At 38.9% G+C, this 25,024-nt stretch overlaps 1 protein-coding gene across 2 annotated transcripts in view; it reads right to left on the reverse strand.

Annotated features, from left to right (window-relative positions):
- Nucleotides 1–1,995: 1,995 nt before the first annotated feature.
- The window catches only part of PDPK1 (3-phosphoinositide dependent protein kinase 1), a 61,747-nt gene continuing 38,718 nt past the window's right edge, over nt 1,996–25,024 (reverse strand). Inside the window, exons 15-19 of one of the 2 annotated variants that reach the window (XM_080617170.1) lie at nt 24,630–24,721; nt 23,821–23,916; nt 20,546–20,662; nt 13,440–13,565; nt 1,996–3,579 (exon numbers count right to left, since the gene is read on the reverse strand). In XM_080617170.1, the coding sequence (XP_080473296.1) occupies nt 3,550–3,579; nt 13,440–13,565; nt 20,546–20,662; nt 23,821–23,916; nt 24,630–24,721 (461 nt within the window). In that variant the 3' untranslated portion in view covers nt 1,996–3,549. The remainder of the gene's footprint in view (nt 3,580–13,439; nt 13,566–20,545; nt 20,663–23,820; nt 23,917–24,629; nt 24,722–25,024) is intronic. The other variant, XM_080617169.1, reaches the window with a different exon arrangement.

A 25,024-nucleotide genomic window follows, 5' to 3' on the forward strand; every position in this document is an offset into this window, starting at 1 on the left:
ATGGTGACCCCACAGGAAGTGGGGGAAAATTCCAGGTAACCTCTCGTCTTTTGGTTAAAAAACCCCATAAAATAATCTCTTTCACATTTACTGTGTGAGCTGCCAAGTCAGACTATACTTTTGGACAGTTATTATGAACCAGATGCCATTCACGTCTTGGAGGCCTCAGGATGACTCATTCATTGCAGATAAACCCTGATTTGATTGCTGCTTGAAGAAGTCAAAAGCATTTAATACAAAAATGTCATCACCAGTACAGAAAACGAGCCTCTGATAAAGCTTACAGCCAACAGTATGCTGTTTCCTTGCTTATTCAAAGCAAGAAATTGCTATGGCAAATTTGAACCTCTTGTTTTTTAAACAAGTTTTGCAAGAAGTTTGTAACAGCCTTTAAAGAATTTCACTGAAAATCATGTGCTGAAGTAACCTCCTGTTCCATGGAGAACACACCAAAGAACATCACTGAATATTCATATAGCAAAAGGGTAGAAAGTTAAATCACAGAATTTACATTTCCATCAGAGGTCACCCTGATTAATTGTTATGTTTTGGTATCTCTTCCTTCCTGCTTTATTTTCTTCTGCTATGATCTCTTTGTGCTCAGGATCTTAAATTCTAACCTAGAATATTGTTTTAAGAATACAGGAGCTGTGTAAATCCAGAGTTCACATCACTGGCTTCTGCAGTACATCTATGAACCCATCAGCTTTACACAGTCATAGGCAGTTCTCTTGAAGTAACTACTCTTCAAATGACAGAAAAGAAACAAAGGACTCCAGTTTAAGCTGTATCAGTACATCACCTCATCCTGCAAGATCTTAACAGATGAAGCAATGTTTACAAAACCTGGTGACGTAGACTGGACTCTCATGCAGTTATCTCATTACTATAGCTAGCTTTATTTGAAATTACAATAGTCAAATAAAAAGAAACCAAATGTAGGGATCAATTCTTAATGCCCTGAAGAAGGCATATGGTAGCACTTCTATTGATCTGAAAGCTCTACATGTTCACAAAAATTAAAGCAATAATGACATTAGCAAGAACAAGAAAGTGGTTAGTTCAGGTGGTCTCAAACAGCATATTTAAATAATTTGCAAGATACCTGCCTATTAAAGTTTATTGTTTTTCTTTTTCTTTCTCAGCATCCTTGTGAGGTATTGGAAACAAAGTGCAAAATGATTAGCCACTCATTTGCCCAAATTTGCTACAACAGGGACACAATGTAAACTAGACTGCAGGTAATTTCACTGTAAAAGCATGTTTTTAAACTGAAAATACTGCAGTGGAAAAAAAATACACCTAAAAAAGCCCACTCTTTTACATATTCTACATTTGTTCAGTTTGCTCAGTTTGTTACCCATGTTTTGCTGCTGTCATTCTTGAAAATTTTGGTGTATGAAAGAAAATATTCTGTCTTTTTTGGGTTAAATAAGAGAGACAACAGAAATACTGATTCAGAAGGAGCATCGCAAAACAGGTATTTCAGGCATTAAAATCCACTTCAGCCAATGTCGAATTACTCTGTAGAGCACATCAAGAAAACAACAAGAAACATGGTTGGCTGCAATTCCATGAGCTCGGGAGCTCAGAGAATTCAGTGGAGTCATACTGCTTAAAAACACAGTGACTACTGCAGCAGAGGAAATGTTTTAATATGCAGTTAACACAGACAACTGTTACGCTTATTTTCAGATACACAAGATAATCTGTTACTATTTCGGGGAAATTTGAGTCCTCAATTTAAGCTGATAAAATATGGGTGCCTAAAAAAGTATAAAAGTATAAACATTTCCCCCTACACAATTACATTTTTAGTAAATTCAATTCAGTTTTAACATCTTAAAAAAAAAGACAAACATTTTCTGTGTTGTTGTGGAGGGGCCAGCAGCTTCCTGTGCAGACCACATCCAAGTTGCAAAATGCGTTACAAACCCTTTCAAGCATTAGATGCATGGACAAAACATTCAGCCCATTGCTTAATCTGCTTAGTAGAAATGGTTTTTACAAATTGTTTCTGCCAAACTTTTATCAATGTATAAGAAGTCCTTTAAAAAAAAAAAAAAAAAAAAAAAAAAGCTAAGCCAAATAAATGAACAAAAAACCCCAACCAACCAAAATAACCACCAAAAAAACCCCCAAACCAATCTCAAACAGCCAGGAGCCTGGCTGTTTGGAAATCAGGCATTTGTGTAAAGGATTACCTAGAGTAGATGCCTGAATTCTGAAGTTACTGACAACAGAAACTGTAACATCTTTAGAATTCAAAACAATCTTGTAGCTTTTTGAAACTCCCACTGCTTTCATAAGTCAATGAAGCTGAGTTTTATACTATTTAAGTGTTTTAAAGATGTGCTAAAGATTTTGCTTAAAACATAGTGTATTAAAAAGCTCCAGTCTTGTGTATTAACCTTCATCAAGGACAAACTAATAAAGATGCACTAGATATTTTCTGTGTCCTTTAACTGCATAGTTGAAACAGTATAGAAAGAGAAAGGTTAGTTACAGGTATCCTGAATGTCTGATGTAATTAAGCTTTTCAATGGGATGATTTTGTGTTCACACTCAAGGTTGACTTTAATCCCACTCATAGAGACAGGGATCTAGGACTAGCCAGCCATATTTCTGTACAACCTCCAGCTCTTGAAAAATGTCTATCATCATCCACAGAATTCATTGCTTATAAGCATTTCATGAAAGCACAAACACACATATGAGTACAAACATCTCAAAAGAAACAAAATGTTCAGTTGTTCATTTTTAGTGAATTTTGATTCCCTTTCCAAACATCTGGTTAAGACTGGAGCATAACTTTTGCAGGAGGAGACTGTTTCAACAGAAGGAACATCAAGAATAACTCAGATTAAGGCCATTTTCTCTGAGTTTAGTCTTCCCTTTGGGCATTAAAATATGCTATTAATCCAGCCAATATATACACCATTCCTTCAGAGAAACCTCTTGTCTGCTGTGTCACTTTTTACATGCTAGTTTCAGTTGATCTCCTAGACTGTTATTACATAATAGAGTATGTCACAGAGCCATAAGGAATGTGCAGTATAACAGAGTCAACTGGGGCTGCCACTGATTCTGAAACAATGTAGACCCCAAATATTTGCATTTGTGGGCTGTAATGTGTGTGTAGCACCAATTACATTGTCCTTTAAATGTTTACAATGATTAGTAGGAAAATGTCTCCAAACTGATCAACATTGGGTCATCCAGCACCAGACATCAAGTGCTACATGTCTCAGAGGAAAATATGAGTGCACGGTCATTTCAAAAGACCAGTGTCTGTCAGCCCACAGGAGAGTACAACCATGCACTACAACCAAAACTGAACACACACTCCCACACCATCTATTCCCATTAGGTAATCTCACAATGCTTTCAGCCAGTTGACACCAGCTTATAGGCAAAAATGGTTGAACCCAGATCAACAGAGTATTGTCTAAATCAGATTTTTTTCTTTTGCAGCTGAGCCTCTTCAGTGTGACAATTCACTGTGTCTTGGAATAAAAGATAAAAAATTGTCACCGTTCAATACTGTCTTCACATCCTGGAACCTCGCTCTTGCAAAATCTGAAACAGACCAATGAAAATTCTATAAATGAAAATTCGTTTAATGTCATTCCTAAAGCATGGAGGTCAAAGAGAATCCTGACTATTTCAAATAACTGAGAGTGTCAGGGATCTGGTTCAAGGATATTCCTGAAGTCTGTGCTTTAAGGCTGAAAAAGACAGGTTGATAGATGCAATGTCCACTATCAAACATCATTAAAAAAGATGTAAATCAAGGCTAAGAATTAAGTATGATTAATATAACCAAAGCTTAAGGATTGGTAGATGTAAAAAGTAAGCTATTTCATCTCAACCAACTACATTTCGTCACAGATTTTTACTATGCTATTCTGACATACAAAGGTTATCTGCTGGATTGACCAGCTATATAAAATACTACTATGACAGCAGGTTTTAGATATTATTACATTATGTGTCCATGCAAGATCTCACAAGTTTTTTAGGCATCCCTGTCCACATGAAAATTATTTCAGTTGACACGGGACATAGCACACTGAACTCTTCATGCACTACCTTGTCCATTATTATCCTTTGAAATGCTCAAGCCAGGCAGCTGACAGGCAGTGCCAGCTCTCACTTGATAACTCTGTCTAAGGCATTTGGTTCTCCCACTGTTGCCAAGGAACTGAGACTCTCATTACATGAGTACAGGATTGTTTTTGTTTTATTTTGGGTTTTATTTTTTCCTAAAAGCAGTTGGTTTGTTTAATATTCATCTTAAAAGGCATATATTAAACATAGGGACTGAAGTCTAATGGAAACTAAATACCCACCCCTGAAAAACTCAGGAATCCTTGTCTAGAGCACCTTACAACATGAAACCCATGTATTCTACTTCTAGTGTGACCATTAGTTTCCTTTTCTGTTTCAATTCTGTTTGGCTGTTGGCATGAGTATCCAAGTCTTAGGACTGACTGTCCAAGCAACGTTTCTCACGTTGCTACTCTACACTCTATTGCAATCAGCAATAACAAGCTCAACTCTTGGGCTGTGTAGCACTGTGGAACTGCATAAGCGAATTGTAGAACCAATCATGCCAGTAGCCAAATAAAGCACTAAGAGAAGCTTCAAATATACTGCGCACAACTACTTGATAATGTTAATCTGTAAGTAAAAGTATCTCTAATTATACTTCATTTTCATTTGCTACTGGAAAGGACTGTTCATTTCAAAGGCTGCCAGGAAGCAAAGGCACGATCCCTGGACAATAGCATAGCTGTCTTCAATGCAGAATTTCCTTCTGTGATGATTTCAGTGTAGTCTGATACAGTGTAGTGTGATCCTAGCACACAGTAGCAAATTCTGTCCCAGAGGACACACAGAATCTGACAGCACACAGAAACACTTCGATCTTTGTGCTCGTAAGGTAAAAGCTGGCGATTGCTTAACACAGCAGAGCAGTTTCATGTATCGTTTGAATAAAAAAACCATCTATCAGCTTTCGTAGATCATTGAGCCTAGTCTGTCTTTCATAGTGTAGTAAAGTAGGCTCTCACCTCCTTTGCACAACTTTTTAAGGACTGGAGTTCATAAAGAACTCATCACCACCGGTGTGCCTCAGGGACAGTTTAGAGACGGGTCAGTGTTAGTTAAAAAAAGAAATAAATACTCTGCTTTATCACCTGCTCACTGCACTTCCTGCAGTACCTGGACCTCCCTGTGCGCACTGCGTTCTTTCTCATTTCAAATTCTCATTCAAGGATCACCTGCTACAAGCTCAGGAGTGTTGCATCCCAACTAGAACAAAGTGCAGCAGGAGGGCCAGGAGACCTCCTTGGATGGATAAGGAGCTGCTGAAGAAAATTCAAAGGAAAAAAGAGACTTATAAAAGGTGGAAGCAGGGACAGGCGGCCTGGGAAGAATACAGGGATGTTGTCCGAGAAGCTAGGGACCAGATTAGGAAAGCTAAGGCCCAGTCAGAATTAAACTTGGCTAGGGATGTGAAGGATAACAGGAAGGGATTCTATAGGTATGTAGTGAATAAAAAACAGACTAGGGACAACGTAGGCCCCCTCCAGAAGCTATCAGGAGAACTGGCTGCCCTGGATTTGGAGAAGGCTGAGGTTCTTAATGACTTCTTTGCCTCGGTCTTCACTGGCAAAGGCTCTGACTGCACCACCCAAGTCTTGGAAGGCAGACGCATGAACTGTGAGAATGAAGACCCTAGGCCCACTGTAGGAGAGGATCTGGTTCGAGACCATCTTAAAAACCTGAACGTGCACAAGTCCATGGGACCTGGTGAAATCCATCTGCGGGTCCTGAAGGAGCTGGCAAATGAAGTTGCTAAGCCACTGGCCATCATATTTGAAAAATCATGGCAGTCAGGTGAAGTTCCCGACGACTGGAAAAAGGGAAATATAACCCCCATCTTCAAGAAGGGGAAAATGGATGACCTGGGGAATTACAGAGCAGTCAGTCTCACCTCTGTGCCTGGCAAACTCTTGGAGCAGATTATCCTGGAAGGCATGCTAAGGCACATGAAAAACAAGGAGGTGCTTGGTGACAGCCAGCATGGCTTCACTAAGGGGAAATCCTGCCTGACCAATTTGGTGGCCTTCTATGATGGGGCTACGGAACTGATGGACAGGGATAGAGCAGTCGATGTCATCTGCCTTGACTTGTGCAAAGCATTCGACACTTTCCCACACGACATCCTTGTCTCTAAATTGAAGAGACATCAATTCGATGGGTGGACCACTTGGTGGATAAAGAACTGGCTGCATGGCCACACGCAAAGGGTTGTGCTCAATGGCTCGATGTCCGGCTGGAGACCGGTAACGAGTGGTGTCCCTCAGGGATCGGTGTTGGGACCGGTCTTGTTCAACATCTTTGTCTTTGACATGGACAGTGGGATTGAGTGCGCCCTCAGCAAGTTTGCCGATGACACCAAGCTGTGTGGATCGGTTGATGCACTGGAGGGAAGGGATGCCATCCAGAGGGACCTCGACACGCTTGTGAGGTGGGCTGATGCCAACCTTATGAAGTTTAACCATGCCAAGTGCAAAGTCCTACACCTGGATCAGAGCAATCCCAGGCACAGCTACAGGTTGGGCAGAGAAGAGATTCAGACCAGCCCTGTGGAGAAGGACTTGGGGGTGTTGGTCGATGAGAAAATGAACATGAGCCGGCTGCAGTGTGCGCTCGCAGCCCAGAAAGCCAACCGTATCCTGGGCTGCATCAAGAGCAGCGTGACCAGCAGGTCGAAGGGGGTGATCCTGCCCCTCTACTCTGCTCTCAGGAGACCTCACTTGGAGCATTGTGTACAGTTCTGGTGTCCTCAACATAAAAAGGACATGGAACTGTTGGAACAAGTCCAGAGGAGGCCACGAGGATGATCAGGGGCTGGAGCACCTCCTGTATGAAGATAGGCTGAGAAAGTTGGGGCTGTTCAACCTGGAGAAGAGAAGGCTGTGTTGAGACCTCATAGCAGCCTTCCAGTATCTGAAGGGGGGCTACAGGGATGCTGGGGATGGACTCTTCATTAGGGACTGTAGTGACAGGACAAGGGGTAACGGGTTCAAACTGAAACAGGGGAAGCTTAGATTGGATATAAGGAAGAAATCCTTTACCGTGAGGGTGGTGAGGCACTGGAATGGGTTGCCCAGGGAGGTTGTGAATGCTCCATCCCTGGTGGTGTTCAAGGCCAGGTTGGACGAAGCCTTGGGTGACATGGTTTAGTGTGAGGTGTCCCTGCCCATGGCAGGGGGGTTGGAACTGGATGATCTTAAGGTCCTTTCCAACCCTAACTATTCAATGATTCTACGATTCAAATTCAGTATTATTGAAGTTATGAAGCCAGATGTCACTGCAGCTACTCTGATAAATCTCCAAAATACAGAAAAATATTTTCAATGGGCCATGACATATTTTAGCGTGTTATTTAGATGCAAACATTGCTTATTTCATGAAGATAATTTACTATGTGTACTAAGCAAAGAGCATTTAATATGAAACTAGGAAAGATAAAAGTGAATTATGTGAGAAAAAGCCAGGTCCTGAAAACTGCTCAGCCACTGCTAGTACAACACATTCAAAAAGGATTAGACAAGCTTACTGAAGGTAGTGACACTGGTACCTACTCATGGGATCATAGTGTCATGGTACCTTTCATACAATGACCTGCATACAGGCTTGAAGCTAAAATTCCTAACCTGAGGCTTACTGGAAGGTGGGGAAATACACCAGAAGTTAATTTTATAAATGCTTCATACTTAAACTCTTTTTTTTTATTATTTGCCATTACTCACGGCTGTGAACAAAGTGCTGGAGTAGATGCCCACATAGCAGATAACAGCCTGACCCAGCAAAAGTAGTCAGGAAGTTAATCTCCAACAGAGGCAAAACCATGGCTAACTAAGTACCTGTGCCGTTAGAAAATATATGACCTATTAATTTTGTGAATCTTTTCAATTTAAAATGAAACAACTGAGTTTATTCTTTCCTAGAAGATAAAAAGATAATTCCAAGATTAACAAAACTATTTTCTACAGCTTCAGAACATGCACAACAAGATAAAGCTAAGCCAGACCTGGAGACTGGAATCTGAACACTTTACTGAGCCAGTAAACCCAACATGAAGTAGAAAATTTTGTAAGATCAGGCAACATTTTAATGCATTTTGCTTGCTACTTTGTCTATGAGACCTACCTTTACAAAAGGAGAAACGATTTCTGATCAGCAAACTCTCAGGAGAGGTGCTCAGAAACTGTGTGAAAGAGGACCTTTTCTAGTCATGGGCAGTGACTTTGTTCAAAGAAGAAATATAAAAATTGTACTTACTTACTGACCACTGGAAGACTGACTCTGCTGCAATTTGAAATTAATCTTTTATTTTTATTTATTTTTCTCTCCTGAAAAACTCTTTACTAAAACTATTCCTAAAGATTTTAGTGGGTTACTGAGTAAAAATGCTGAGAGAATATGTTTCAAAGCTAAGAGAGGTCAGTTATGGCAGGTCTTCTCCTAATCTGCTAGTAGCCAGGATTGTGGAGTATGTCTGCAGCAGAACCAGGCACAGAAGTTTTTGTTTGAGGACATGCTCTACTAGCTAAATAGGTGACTTCACTGATAATGCTCCTCTGTCTGCACATTTTAGATCACAGAATCACTAAATGATTTAGGTTGGAAGGGCCTTTAAAGATAATCTCGTCCAATCCCCTGCTCTGGGCAGGGCCATCTTTCACTAGATTAAATGCTTGAAATGATGCTCAAAGCCCCACTCAACCCAACTTTGAACACTTTCAGGGATGGGGCATCCATAACTTCTCTGGACAACTTCATAGTAAAGACTTTCATCATTTTATCCAATTTAAATCTACCCACTTTCAGTTTAAAAACATTGTCTTTTGTCCTGTTGCTACAGGCCCTGGTAAGAAGTCTTTCTCTGTCTTTTTATAAGCACCTTTCAGGTATTGGAAGGCTGCAATGATATCCCCCTGGGGCTTTCCCTTCTCCAAGACAAACAACCCCAATTCTCTCAGCCGTTTTTCCTAGCAGAGGTGTTCCAGCCCTCAGACCATTTTTGCATCCCTCCTCTGGACCCACTCTGAACAGGTCCATGTCTTTCTTGTACTGGGAACCCCAGAGCTGGACAGTCCAGATGCTCCAGGTGGGGTCTTCATGAGAGCAGAGCGCAGGGCAAGAATCCCCTCCCTCAACCTGCTGGCCAGCTCTGGATAACTGGCTTCCTGGGCTGCAAGTGTACTCGGCTCATACTACCAGTATCTCCAAGCTGTCCTCTGCAGTGCTGCTCTCAATCCATTAATCACCCAGTCTGTACCGGTACTAGAGACTGTCCCTACCCTGGTGCAGATCTGCTGTGTTCAGAATTTTCCTTCTTTTCATGCTCTGTTTTGGTTTTCCTCCAGGTGCACCAGATCCAAAGTTAACTTATAAACTGTAAACACCGCTGAACGCATCCTCATATCCGAGGAGCCTGAGTGTGACTGCTTCTTAGGGAAGCAGAACACGAGAACTATTTCCTCCCACTCAAAACAAATCTGCTGCACACAGAACAGCATCTAAGGACTGTTTGTCTCTCAGGCAGCTTAAAAACCTTGCATTCACTTCCAGCACAGTGCCAGTTTATTTTTTTTTCAATAAAGCTTCAGATTTGACCTGTTCCTTGCAGCCACTCCTGAAGACTTGGCGAAAGACCTTATTCTATCTCAGCAGTAGTTTCTGTTAGCATCAGCAAGAAGATAATGTAGGTTCTTCCTTAGCCATGCGGAAGGTACTTCAGAGATAAGTATAAGGCTGGTTTACAGCTAAAAAATTCAAGTGTGTAGGTAAGAAGCTTGAATTCAATCTCATGCTATGCTAAATATCTCAGATTTATACTACTCAAGTGACTATACTAAACGTATAACTGAACATTCAATGATAAGTTTTCTTCTAGAAACTGGATAGTAGAATAAATATGAGTAGTGCTGGCAGATGCATAAGAAGTTACAAAAGTTGTGCTTTCTGATGCAATTTTTGTGTTCTTCCATTTGTGACTTTTAAAGTACCTGATCTTCAATAAGATGTTGTACAATGGAAAGGACCTCATCCCTCCCCAGTGACAGTTGTTTCCTATGGTAAATATAACTGTAGCACTGAGATCACGCTATTTACTTATATTTGCCAGGTCCTGATTCAAAAACATGAATTTCAAAACTATCAGCTAAGACCACCTTTGATGATGTTGTACTGAATATGTATCCTGTAGGTTCCTACCAGATGACTCTACATGTGAAAAAAATATTTGACATAAAAGCTGGTGCACAGAAAATAAAAATGAAAAGCAATTCTGACCCTAGAATCTACATGAAAAACTTTTCTGCTCAGCAAAGCTGTAAAGGAACCAATCACAATACATCTTATAACAGCAACACCAATTATTCTGTCCAAGAAGCAATATCCAGATCAGGAATTCTATCTTTGCTAACCATGCCACAACTAGAATCACAAACACACATACCACCAGGACTAGGCAAAGAACAGCACTAGTGGGGTAGGAACTGGATGGAACAGAAAAGCATCTGGGTAAATTCCTAGGGCAGCTAATGCTCACCATGACATTTACACTTAATCTGAGTCATTCATATCGTAATCCGTTTCTTCATCCTCACTCTGAGTGGCATGCAGCATGCAGCAAGTATAGAGAAAGGAAGGGAAAAGAAAAGATTGCGAGTGAGTCAAAGCTGCAACAAAGTACAGTCCACTTACACTTGAAGCATCTGTGAATGACATTTATTTACTTTTATCTGGGACTCCCACTCTTTGCAAGAAAGTACAACAGCAGACAATTTCAAGGAGGAACATCACAGATTTCATTAAAATTTCCTTTTTCAGATGTCCTAAAGTTAGCAGATAGAAGCCAATAGTGCCATGCAACATAACAACAGGGACCATAAGTATAGAGGAGAGTTAAATAAAACTGTAAAGCTGGTACCTTTACTCTGTGTACTCTTCACCACGGATGGGAAAGGATAGCACTTGAGAATCAAACTTTGGATGTAGATGTTATGAACAACCTTTGGTCATTTGTCCAAAGAGTGACAGATCAATAAAGTGGTACAAAAGATAATAATGCTTGTGGGAATATAGGTTATCTTTTAGTAGTGTCATGGCTACCATTAAAACCCACTGGAACCATTTAAGACAATGTCCCAAATGCCATCAATTTCCTTAGCTTAAGTGTATTTGAAGGTTACACACAAGTCAACTACTAACTTACTATGCAAACTGTTTTCAAAAAAATAAAGAAACATAAGGAAAAGAAGTCTCCGAGAAGGAATGAAGGTGAAGCTTGATTATATGGGCTATCAGAAGATGTCTTTTCCTATTCTGACAGTCCAGTACTATCAACAAAAACTGAAGTGCTTGACAATAAAAATTACATACTGGCAGTTTTTTGTTTTCTCTAACCCAACCTGCTGTAATAGGAAGACTTTCTCCAGAGCTTCTAAAAGTCAGTCCCAATACATGAACATATTATGCTGTATATACCACTGGATACCAGAATTTCAATCACATGAACTTCATTAAGACCAACGAGCTACTGAGACAACAGCTCCCAAGCTGCAGGCAAGATTCCTGAACACAACTGTCAGAAACGTCTCAACCAAATATAATTTTCTATTTTTCTTTTCAGGTCTAACACATGCCTATTAAAAATATTTGATCTATTAGTGTCGTGGTTTAACCCAGCACTGCACCAGCTACTAAGAAGAAGAATCGTTACAGCAGAACCCAGGACAACTAGAAACACAGGATATAAAAGATTATTCTTCAAGTACTGCTATTAGTTGCTAGCAATACCTCAGCTCTTCCAGGACAAAAGGAGTGAATGTTGCATCTCCAACCTTAATCGACATCAATTCTGATTCATTACCTGGACAAATTACGCCCTGCTCTCTTTTCTGAAACAATGACCAAGAAGCACTTCAATGCAAAGGTGGAAGATCTAGCCCCTCTCAGAGCTACTGAATTTGCAGAGCTGTGCTGCCCTTTGAACTAGCTTTTGTATTTAGCATTTAATAATTTCATTTTATCAGTATTTTCTTTTCCGTTAAGGGTGCAGTATAACTCTGGCAATTTCTGAAGTTCCCTGAAGATGTGCTATCATTCCTTATGAAGATCTTTATTAGATTCTAGAGTTCCATGCTTTATTTCAGGTACACAGCCCAGTCCTAAATTATTACCACACATCTCTAACCTGTCAACTTTACATCTTGGCAAAAGCAGACCCTGACTGGGGTATTGGAAACAGTGAGCCGTGGCTTAGTCAGGTTCAGTGTTTACCTTGACTATCTTAATCCCTTACAACTCCTTGGAAGTTTCATCTCAACAGTGACAAAAGAGCATAACGTAATCATTTCACTAAGAATCCAACATAAAGCTTGGAGTGTTTTTGCAGTGCAATTTACAAAAATGTCCCCATATATGTAGCTGCATAACCAAATTACAAGGCATAGAAAGTAGTGAAGTTTTATCTGTTTGAGGCCTCAGTGCCAAGACCCAGATCAATTCTTAAACATTATTTCAAAATTCATCTCTTCGAAAGTTATTCTTGAAAAAGCAAGCTTTGATGTTTTACCAGTTGTTTCCTACCTACATATACTAAATTAAAAGCTTTTAAGTAAACTACAGAAGTACCCGGTTTGTAGTCATCTCCTCATACAAAGCAATAATACAGTGATAAAAACTGTTCAATACGCATGGAAGAGAAGAATATACTTCCATATATAACTGGTCTGCCTTACTACTATTCTGTTGTGGTTTTACATTTTCCCTTGTACAAACTCTGAAAGACAACTGAGCAAAATGCTAAGATATTGTGCCTGTTACAATCTTTTTGGAAAGCTAGCTACAGAAAGTAAAGAGAACTGGGTAGACACCTGAAAATCCTAAGCTAACAAATACCTTCATTTGTAACATATTGCACATGACTATGTTCTTCAGAGACAGCATATTACAATCTCCAGTCTTGACAGTAAGATTTCTTTTGTTGAAGTGTAGCAAGAAAAATAGTTTTCAACTGAATCAGTGGCAGAATAAAGAAGCATTCAATTTTTTAAGAAACAAACCCTAGATTCTCAACCGTAAACAGCAAATATCTGCCAAGACTCGAAAAAATCAAGACAGGTATCAGGAACATTGCAGACTATTGGATTTAAAGAACCCATTTGGTATAACAAATGCATGCTGACTGTACCATTTACAGTCATATAATGGACAGGGAAACATTATTAGTCATGAGTAAGGGGAAAAAAAAGCAATTAAGCAATGGTCCAGAACAGAGATAGGCCTAGCAGGACTTAGTGAAGCCCAACTAATTTGACACCATTTCTTTAGTCCAATGTCTCATAACTTACCTTTGCTTTTTCACTTGGTTCACTGGTTGTGCCATAAGGAGTGTTATGCAATTCCTTTGAGACCACACACAGAAATTCTGCCTGATCTTCATTGCCATAGTTATAGGAAGAACCAATACTGACCAGCTGAAAGATTGGGGGGGGAGGGGAAAAAAAAGTCAACTGCATTTCCACATAAAACAAACTGTAAATTCTCATTATTAATACAAACATTCCTCACTCTTCAGACTGTTGGCTGCGTCTGAAGCATGATTCTCCACTTCAATGCAAATACATTTGGATGTTGACAAATACACTGACACTGATGATAAGATAAACATAGGCGTTTTTCTTTTTAAACCTTTACAGAATTAATGATTGAGTGGTTATGATCGTTCTGTGACAGAAAAGGCTACAGAGACAGGCCAGCGGAGAAGGTAGCCTCTTCCTGTTTCTGTTATTTACTGGAAACCTTCCCACCCTCCAAAGTTGATTTTTAAAAAGTCTGTATGTTGTACCTTGATGTGGTGGGGTTTAACATGTAAATGGCTGCATGCAGGAAGCACTTTAACCTGAAGGGATACCCACGACTTTACTTACAGATAACAGTACTTCTATTCAAACATATTTTGAGGGTACAAAGACAAAATTTGCATTTGATCAGAAAACAGCAAGACACAGCATGGTGGGACACCAAGAATAACATCCGAAATTCATATGTGCTGCTACAAGGAAGCTAATTAAGGAAGCACTACAAGCAGAAGCCATGTGTAATGTAACGTGACCTGTTTACAAGCTTCTACAAGTCTCAATTGAATGATAAATGACAATTTACTGAGCACGAAGGATATACTCAGCACCAGTACTACCGTGTATGCAATGTGTTTATCAAACAGCAGAAATTTCATGTAACTTGTCTTACCTTACACACAGTTGTGGAGCAACGGGGGAATTAGAGACATCCTTCCCATTCCCCAAATCCTCAAAGTTATGTGACAGTATTAAAGAAATTGTAGGGTAAAATGCAGCTGCTACTTCTGGGATGGAATATGGTTGACATGCACAGGATCTGCCTTATGACAGTTCCCCAGGCAACCCTGTGACCTCAGCATATGCTGAGAGAAACTGAAGGGGAGTGGAGTGGAGCAAAGGCCCTGCGGCCAGGCTCTGTTTTCCTCCCTACAGGTTTGGGAATGGGATGACACCATGTACTGATAAACTGCACAGCAGCTGCCAAGCCAGCGTTGTAAAGTGAGAGAATTCATACCAAAAATGTGTGTGGCTTGGTGGATGAAGTTGCCAAGCCATTATCCATCATATCTGAGAAGTCGTGGCAGTTCCATCAAGTTCCTGCTGACTGGAAACAGGGAAATATAACCCCCATTTTTAAAAAGGGAAAAAAGGAAGACACAGGCAACTACAAGCTGGTCAGTCTCACCTCAGTGCCTTTACTTAGCTTGCCTCTTTTCCAAGCCAGAATAGAGTCAGATGTAGCTGGTTCATTTCTTTTAAAGGTTTATTTCCAAAGCATGACAAAAGAATGTATGATGCTATTACTGCCGACACAGATCGAAGTCCTAAAAATCAACCTGTTGCACAGATACACTGTATCTAAATGTCATTACCAAAACTGTATTAAATCTAACCTATCAAATCACCATACTCATGTGATAAGAGTGTCCTACTCCCTAGTATCCATTATATCACTAAAGTGCCCTGCTAATGGCCCCATAGAAAAGGCTTGACTTGTTTTTTAGGGCAACAGCACTTGAAACACTGTCATTATCTGTCTAAAAACAGACTATGTACTTCCATTAGTAGTCTAGAGGAGTACCAAAGAGAGTAAAAGCCTTGTTAAAGGAAGGAAGATGCAGCATAGATGAAATCTTGGTCCAGAATCTGTACCTGAGGGATAAGATTATTCCTCCAACAAAAGTGGAAGGTAGACCTAGGTTAAAACCAGCTTCCATATAGCACTGCCAAGAGAAAATAAAGCCTCACTGTATTTTTAAGGAGAGAGGAGAGAGATGTTCAGACATGCCTGCACTTGGTAAGACAGCTAAGCAAGCACCTCCACAGACAGAGCCAACATCTACAAAGAGCAGCAGGAAGTATGCCTGCACAGTGAACCAACTCAATGCCAGGCCTAGGTGATGTCAAACTTTTTGGACCCTGACAGTAGCATACAAGGCTCAGCCTTCAGTGAACAGAACTGACAATCAAGATTCAGCACTCTCAAACTACCTACTTTAACTACACTGTCTGGGTGTGATCACCAGAAACCTTTCCCTCCCTTCGCCACTCCTAACATCACTCTGGGTCTGCAAAATACATACATACTCGATAATGAACACAGGATGATCAAAAATAAATGTGGTAAAGAGATTTTTTTCCCAGAAAAAAACATGTAATGAAGTTACAAAACTCCATTTTTCTTTTAGAAGCACCAATACATCCTCATTGGAATACAAAAGCACCATTTATCTTGAGACACTAAGTCAGCTAATCTTCCACTCTGCAGTCTGCACCATAACATAGTTGTGTAATACAGAATCACAAAACCTATAAGGTGACTACTTGCTTAGTTGGCCTAAGAAAGTCCACTGAAAAGTTGGAAAATAAACCCAGATGTACTTCATACATAGAGATGATTTGTTGCTTTTCTTCCCTATCAGCAAAAAATACCATGCATAAATTTTCAGGAAAAATAAAAGGCAGTTAAGATACATTGGTTCGAAGCCTGTTAGAGTGCACCAAATTTATCCTATATATTATATAGCAATTACAAAAACCACTAATACAGTAACTGCTTCAATTATTGGGGTAATACGTAGAACTATCTTAAACAGCAATTTAAACTCATTTAAAGTCTAAGAAACACTAAAAAAGTTGGATACACATTTAAATGAAGCCACAGCTTCTCTTAAGAAAGATTTGAAGAATAAAATTCAGGCATATGATTTGATTTAGTACACAGTCAGGTTTTCTTCTTGCAAAATGGCAAGAACTTGGTATCAGGTAACTACGAAAGCTATGATGACAACTACCAGTAGGAAAAATACTTCTTTACTCATTGACACTTGAACAAAATAAATGACCTCTCTGAAAGCAGGTATGATAGAAGATCCAAACACCAGCCAAATCATCAATACTTATTCAACAAGGTAGATACTAATATCCCACACTAATGCTTCATAATCCAAATAAGTTAATCGTTTGCACATAAGTCTGTTTAGGAGACGTGGCAGACTGACTAATTGCTAGCTATTGGACAGGATTATTGATTTAGCCAACTACAAAACATCGGGATGACTTTTTGCCATTATTGATCAGTTGGTGCACTTCAAGATAAAGTTAGTTTTGCAACATTAAAAATAAGTTCTTCAAGACTCCCAACACGATACTCTTGTAAGCAGCTCCATATGTGTGCAACTAAAAATTTACAGTCTGCATTTATTATTTGCATTATTTTATCAGTAGCATGCCAGAAACTTCATTGTAGGTTTTTGAGAAGCATCAGCAACAATATGGGTGATGGCAGAAAAAGAAACAATGGAAAATGACTGCAGATTAGAACTGAACTGTGTGTTAGAAAGTATGATCAGAAATAAGGCAGTATTTTAGCACTTGTATTCCAAAAATCTCCCCCTTGTTCCCAGCGTCGGTGGCAACACTTTCAGAAAGGTGCTGATAAAGTGGAAGGAATTGTTAAACTCCCCTAACCTGCGTCTGTCCAACCCTGCACTACCCACCCCACCAAAAAAAACAAAACCCACAACAAAACAGAGTAATCTGAGACCAGCAAAACATGCATTACAATGCATACCAAAAGGATTTCAGATTATCCAGCCTACTCTTTCTCAGACTTCCTAAAAAGACAAACCCTTTCTGGCTCATGGGACTTAAACAGAGAGGTTTAATGACCAAGAACTTGAGAAAAAAAAAAAGTTGAAACTGTGAATTTCATCATTTGTATACCTATATATATAGACGCATATATCATTTGTATAACTATATATACAGATGTATACATGCATATACAGATTTTTCCTCCTTGCTTTACTCATTCCATGACTTGTTTCATTACACTCCTCACTAAAGCAGTGTGACCCTGCTTGAGCACCTCTGTGAGCCCCAGTGTCATAAGCAAGCAGAGGAAAATGCCAGTGTTACTTATCACCTAAATTCAGTAGATCATGATCCATTCACTGTTTGCATAGAATAAGGGTGCTGACACTAGTAGAGACTGTCAGATGTAACTACCAAAAGACAGGTAAGGAAAGCTTTTTTTTTTGTTGCTGTTGTTATTATATTATTATTATTACTATTATTATAGTTACTTGTATTCTATTGCTTGATGTGCCAGTACAGGTCAGGATTTTCCTGAAAAGATGAAGAAATAACAACAGGGAAGCTCCTGTCTCATAAAGTCTGAACTTCTAAGTAAAATATGAGATGACCATCAGAGAGCCAAAGTAAAAAATAAAAACAACTAACAGTTTGGCCTAAGAAAGGTGGACAGAGACTACCTGGTGCCTTGTTACGGTCAGGCTTGTTTCCAAAGAGGAAAGGTTTAAGGATGATTTCAGGGACAATAAGGAAAAGTTCTTCAGACAGTTATTTCATAAGTCTGCAGTTCTGTGAGAGGATAACTGTCTTTCAAAGAAGTCTTCTTAAGAAAAACAGATGACAGAAGTGTTATAGCTGAGGGAATAGGTCAAATGATTTCTGCATCAAGTTACTCAACAGCAGCTAAACACGAATCTCTTCCTGTCTTAAAATAATGACTGTACAGCTAAAAAAATCCCCATGAATAGGCAAAATAGTTGCACCAGTTTTAGGAACCTTTTTTTTTTGAAAGTGAACAATTCTCATGCCTAACTGAATTGAGGCAGCTCTCAAAACCAGCCACATTTCAATAACTTGCCTCTACAGATTTGCTATGCTGATTTAACAATACTGATTCAGAATCTATACAGTGCATTTAGAGGACAAATTAGCAATAGTATTACCTACCATCACAGACAATCACTCCAGCTTCCACAAACAGCATCCTTGTCTTCCTTTGTTTTGCACTGGAGTTGCTCATATTAACTAACTCTTCTACTTCATGACTACCAATTTCCTTCTCTTTCTGTGATGGTCTGATTTTCAAAACTGAGTAAATTTCATAACAATTATTCTCAAATTATATTTTAAATATTCTTGTACTTTGAACATTACTGCATCTGTGTCAGCTATGATGAACTCCTGCCAAACCAGAAAGCCTAGAAAGTCTTGGAAAGCTTGTCTTTCTGGGTTTTTTTTAGTTATGTTAACAGTTGATAGAATGAAAGTCCTCCCCTCAATTTTTTGTTACAAAATCAAGTTGTATGAATGTAAGAATGGCCTCCAAACCTTTCAGAGTTATAATGTGCTTGTTCTACTGCCTTCTCCAAGGATTTGCAAAGGGCTGTAAAGATACATACACATCAGGTGCTAAAATCAGCACTGATGACTAAGACCACAACTGCAAACATATTTATTTCAGGTCCTTTAATGCAATTGTCAGACTTCAAACCTAGAAGGAAGGAAAATTAATCCCCTTCCTGATTTTTGTTGTTTGTTTTTGTTTAAAATCTCCCATTTTATTATGTTGAAATTTACTTGGACCTATCTAGGACATGAACACAGGAAATCACATCATGCTGCCTGTACCCCAGGTATCCTTAACAATGGGCCACACTTCCTAGTCGATTCCAGAAAATCTACCAACCTAATGCATTAATTCTGCATTCCAAATATTACCTATACAACAGCAAGAAATAGACAGTGCTTGGTACTTGAAATTAGATTCTGTAATACAGCTAGGCAACAGTCCAGGTTTAAAATTTGCAACTGCATGGTTAAGTGCCCATGTAAACTCTTAGATAAGGTTCTGCTCATGTAAAGTCACTTTACTGTCAAGTTATTTTCATGATGTTATACTGATCTTTCAGACTGAATAACCATATATACAGCAAGGAAAAGAAGCACTCCGAGTATTTTACTGATGGAAAATACTAGAGAACACCAGGTTCCGAAATCAATTCACAAAAGACACTTCAGAATGGAGCACAGCTATGGACAGAACTGGAAACTGCCTCCAGTGTTACTGGTTAGCAAAAAACCCTTTCCAAACTCCTGACACTGGGAAGTAACACAGCAATTTAAAAGTCAGTGACCTGAGGTTGAGAGGAGCAGGAAGGACAAGACAACCTAAAAAGCCAATGAGTGAAGCTATGATTCATTTGGGTAGCAATAAAATTTTCCCCGAAAAATTCCCCAAACAAATCAAACCAAACCAAACCAACAACAAAACAAACCAACCAACCAACCAAAAAGCTACAAAAAAATCAAAAAAAACCCAATTCAACCCCCCCCCCAAAAAAAACCCACCAAAACCAAAACCCAACAACAAACATACAAATAAACAAACCCCAGAAAACCAAACCCACAAAACCCCAAAACCCGGGATATTCTTTCCATTTGAGACAAGATTTAAACCTGCTGATTTTGTTCTCCTCTCGCTCCTTACTTTATTTCTGAAAAAATCTGTTACTCGTTGTCCCAGCTTTAACATATTTCACTCAGCTAAAAAAATCAATTATGTTTTGACTTACCAGAAATACAGGGTTCCAACTCAGAACTTAACTGGCTATTCGGTAGATGAAATACACCCAAACTGGAACAATGATTAACACAGAAATGCCCCTTTCCGAACCCAGTGAACTCAAAGCTTTATTTACAGGGCTCCTAATGTTTAAACTGTACCACTTTTACTTAACAAGTATGAATCAAAGGCTGTTAACTTTGGAGGAAGATTTAAGGAAAAGAAGGTACCTACTGAGAAGGTAAGAACTCTTCTTAAGAAAACTTTTAACTAAATAACTGGGGGGGGTTGGTTGGTTGTATTTTTATTATTTTTACAATATGAACATTCATAATGTACCATGAAATACTGTGAATATAAATAAAAGCCAGTCACAAATACACACAAATTACTATGTGCTGTACATCCAGGAATAAAGTGGAATGATTTGAAAGCAGCAGAAACGCAAGGAGGCCAAGCATATCAGTGTGAGGGCAAAAAGAATGGTGTGACACACCTCACTGCAGCATTTCTGGAAGCATCTCTCTTCCCCTTTCACTTCCCGTGACACTATCAGCAGATACTCTGACTGCTGGGCCCGGCCACAGCTGTACTGGGAACCTATACTGACAAGCTGAAATAACCAATCAAAGCAAAACACAAAAAGAAACCTTTGTAAAGCTGAAGCACATACTGTTATCCAAATTGTACAAATAATAGATGAGCTCAAACGTTCAGGTAACATTAACTTGTCACTAGAACAGGTTGCTATCAAGCTACAACTTTTCATTTAAACATACTTAAAATTTATGAATGCAGTTACAAAGCCCTTTGTAATTTCAAGGGAAGTTAAGAGTTACTGATAGTAAATCAGAAAACTCCCTGTGGTATAGCCAGCTACTCTGAAAACCATAAAGTTTGGTGCATTGTGAAAGTGAGCATTATTTTCCTGTCACACTTTCCAAGTGCAGAAGGTATCGTGGATATAAGACTGGAAGGTGTCATGTAAAGCAATACAGCAAGCCTGGGTATGGAAGAACTTGATTGTGTTCCAGATACTGATAAACAAAATACAGCTGGGGAAACATATTAAGTCAACTAGAGGGGAAAAAAAAAAAAAAAAAAAAGAAAAGAAAAGAAGGGGTAATTTACAGAAGATCCAAGAAAACAATTGGAGTAAAAAAAATTGTCTGTCTCGTTCCCATAAATATCAGTACCAAAAACTCCGTTGACACTTGCCAAACATCTAAGAATTCAGAAGTTCAAAACATCAGCTGAATTTCTCAACTTGTTATCACAAAAAAATGTTTTATCTTAATAATACACAGCAATTCATAGCCCATTTAAATTCAAGCACAGCCTGCCAGTGCACCTGAGAAAGATTAAAGTAAGTGTGAAGAACTAGACAACTGCCTATTCTGAGTAGGGATTACTACTGATGAGAAGGCTCATGAACAGTAAATTTATTTTTATCCTGCTATTGTTATGTGAATAATTTTGAAGGCAGCAGCTAAATACTGTCCTCCTTACGCAGTGAACATATTCAAGACAGCATTATGGTGACAGACTCAGGTTACATTAATCATTAAAATTTACATGACTGACATATCACTGCTGTCTGAAGCCTTTGTGTGCAGCAATTCAGTAGCCCAAAGTTTCTCATTATGCGGTATTGCCTAAGCATTGTTTTTTTCTGATTGCCTGAAGAAGTAACAACTGAAACTAAAAATCATCTACAAAGTAACCCATTGGTATCAACAAAGTGGGGCAGCACAACTATTGGCAGTAGGTTTTGGGCTGGGACTACTATATAATTGCAGCATTCTGGCAGCGCTTTCACTGGTATTCTTTGGAAAAGTGCATCAATACATCCACATAAATGTGCCAGAAGTTTAACACCTTCCACTCCTATTTAATCATCACATACAATCGTATTTTACAAGAAAACTTTGAAATGTCAGGGGAATGAAATACTTTTGATCAAAAGCAACCACTTAAACATGTTATACAGGGGACAGAGCACAAGGACTCTCAACCCATAGGAATATTACTCCTCTGAAAAAGCTGCTGATATCTCTCCCACCAATAGTATGTAAAAAGCACAGTAGGTGCCACCCCAAAGACTGCTTCTGAAGGAAGCATGCTGCTGAGCAACACAGGTTTAGAAAAGGTAAAAAATTACAGAAATGCTACAATGTTCTGAAATCTTAATAATAAAACTGTTTAGATCATACAGAATATTCTGATCATGCTTCAAGGAAGTTAAGTCTGCTAAAAGCAGGTCTGCAATACAACCAAAGGAGAGAATGGCCTAATCTGAGGTAATAAGAAGCTGAGCATTATGAGACTATATGGCTGTTATGTTCATCTACTTCAACCTACGTGCCCAAGAGAGTGCAACATGGGGGAGAGAGGAAGTAGGGAGAAAGCTGGATGAAACAAGGACATGATGTTCAAGAAAACCACTGGAAGTTTCCAGTTTTAAAAGAGCTTCTAAAATCCAGAAGAGATTATCATAGTTCTTTTAGCAGTTGCACTGTCACAGCAGGATTACTCCCAAATACAATATCCCCAAAGAATACAAGGCTTTAGGACAGGTAAAAGCCATAGTATCATTTAAACTGTTAAAAAATAAAGGATCTCTGCTATAAGGAAATCTGGTTTCTCATGCCAAAGAATGTACGTATAAAAAAAAAGAACAAAACCAAAAAACGTTGTAAATGCACTGAAGGTGGGTGGGGGAGGAAAAATCATGTGCATTCAGGGAGAGCTTTTTTCAGGTACTTAAACCGGCTTCTGGCTCCTGGCAGACCAAACAGACCTGGTAACACCTGAGCCAGAGAACTGAAGCATAAGAAACGTGCTCACTGCTGGTTTAGATTATTTATCATGGCTGTGCACCATGACACCAGCACCTTGCACATTTCAACAAATATATGCAAAATATTCTCTTTCACCTTTGTGTGCCATACTTTTAAAAAATGTTGCTTTGTTGCATTATTACAGTGAGATTGCACAGGGTAAAAGGCTTGTGCTTATTCCAATCTCTCCTAAGGCTGGCATCAGACACTGAAAAAGATGCTGACAGCTGAGCACTTCTGTCTCACTCCAGAGTTAACAGCTTCATTGCTCCAATAAGGTTTAAATATTCTCATAGGTTAGGAATGTGAAGGATGAAGATGCCACATAGTTTCTTAATTACAAAGATTAGCAAAGATAACAGAAAGATCTTCTTGCAAATTTACAATGTATTCTTGAATGTACACACAAAGCTATTTTTATGCAGTGCAAAGAACGAAAACATTCACTTAGTTCATACCTATCCAGCTTCACATCCATGCTGGTTAAATTCACCCTCTTGTGTGTATCAGTCCTTTATCTGAAGAACCATTGTTCAGGCCTGACAAGCATTTACCTCCCAAACTCGTCTCTCTTTTACCCAGAGCTCCTCGTATCTGATTCATATAAACTTGCATTAGTTCATCTTGGTTTATCCACCCTTCAAATGCTCGTGTGTAGACATCAAAGAATAACATTTCAAACATGATGGAGATGTTTTTGTAGAAAGCCAGCACAATTTACCTCCTGGAAAGCTAGTTTAGTTGTTTGTTGTTTTTCTTTTCTCTGACAAATAAGAATACAAATATCAAATTTTAACTTAACTGTGTATCTTTATCCAATTTCTGAAAATGACTGAACTTAGAAAGATGCATAGATTTGACTTTACACTCGTCTCTCACATAACTGCATTTTCAGAAGACTTTATAATTATATCCCATATGGGTTTTTTACCTGTTCAAATTTCCAGCCATCAGACATTGTGGAAACCATTTGAGTGAGTTCCTCTTCCTGGCACTGCAGTACCCTGTACACATGTTTGACTGGCACCTTCAAGAAGAAATACAAGATGCTCAGTACAGCATGGAATTCACTATACTTGTGACTTGTCTAAAGTTGCCCTTACTCTCTAGAAATGGTAAGTAACAAACACCACCTTGAACACCTTGTCCTTTTGGGGTTTGGGGTATTTTTTGTTGTTGTTGTGTTTTGTTTAAGAAATCTCATCTGTTCAGAATAACTTTCCAGAAGACTCAATGCTTCATGAATGTTTCAGAAACTAAAAGTGCTACTTAACAGTTAGAACAAAATAATCTTAAGACTTACGTGTCGTTCCATGTAGTAGCGAACCTCATAATTCAAAAAGAAGGTTGAGGTTCTGGAGAAGCCTACCTAACTTTAAGGAATGTCTGACCATATTAAAAATGTCATTATTTCCCTGTGAAAGTTTCCCATTCAGAGCAATGAATAACTGGGGCCACTTCACCTGAAACCCTTTAGAAAATAGTTTGAACAATTCTTTAAAATGTTTTCTTGTTTTAAACAAGAACTGGAGCCATATGCTGTGCCCTGTGTAAGCAGAACGGGAGATATTGGCAATTAAGAATATTAATCTTCGTATAGCACTGGCTCCAGTTCAGCCAGTGACAGAGGCAGCCACTTAGTATCTTGAAATGAGCAGTTAAGGGAAAAAATAAAAATGGAACACACCCACTATTAGCCACAAAACAAATAATCAAAACCACCCCAGAAAACAGCCTTACCTGTGAGATTTTGCTGTCTCTTTCTCTTATTTTGTCTTTTACCAGTTTTATTAGTGATGTGATATTGTAGAATTCAGCCTCTTCCAGTACACCTAGGATGAGAACAGTTTTTGGAAAAGAGTGTAACCAAAGATTCCAGGCCAAAACCATCGATCAGTTCATAAGATTATCTTCTCTACAGCTAGAGAAATGATTTATTTTCCCCTATGAAAAGTTCATTTACTAATGTAACAATTCTGGATGTCTTAAGGTACACGCAGTTCAACATTTTGCTCATTCCAAAAAACTGTCCTAACAAAAACTGCCCAAAGGAAACATGCCATTCCACATACAGAATGAGAGGTAGGAAACAAACAAGAAAAAAGGTGTCCAAACGCCATGGGTAGCAGACTCAT

The sequence above is a fragment of the Psittacula echo genome (genome assembly GCF_963264785.1).
Source record: "Psittacula echo genome assembly, chromosome: 5".
In the NCBI taxonomy this organism is placed as follows: Eukaryota; Metazoa; Chordata; class Aves; order Psittaciformes; family Psittacidae; genus Psittacula; species Psittacula echo.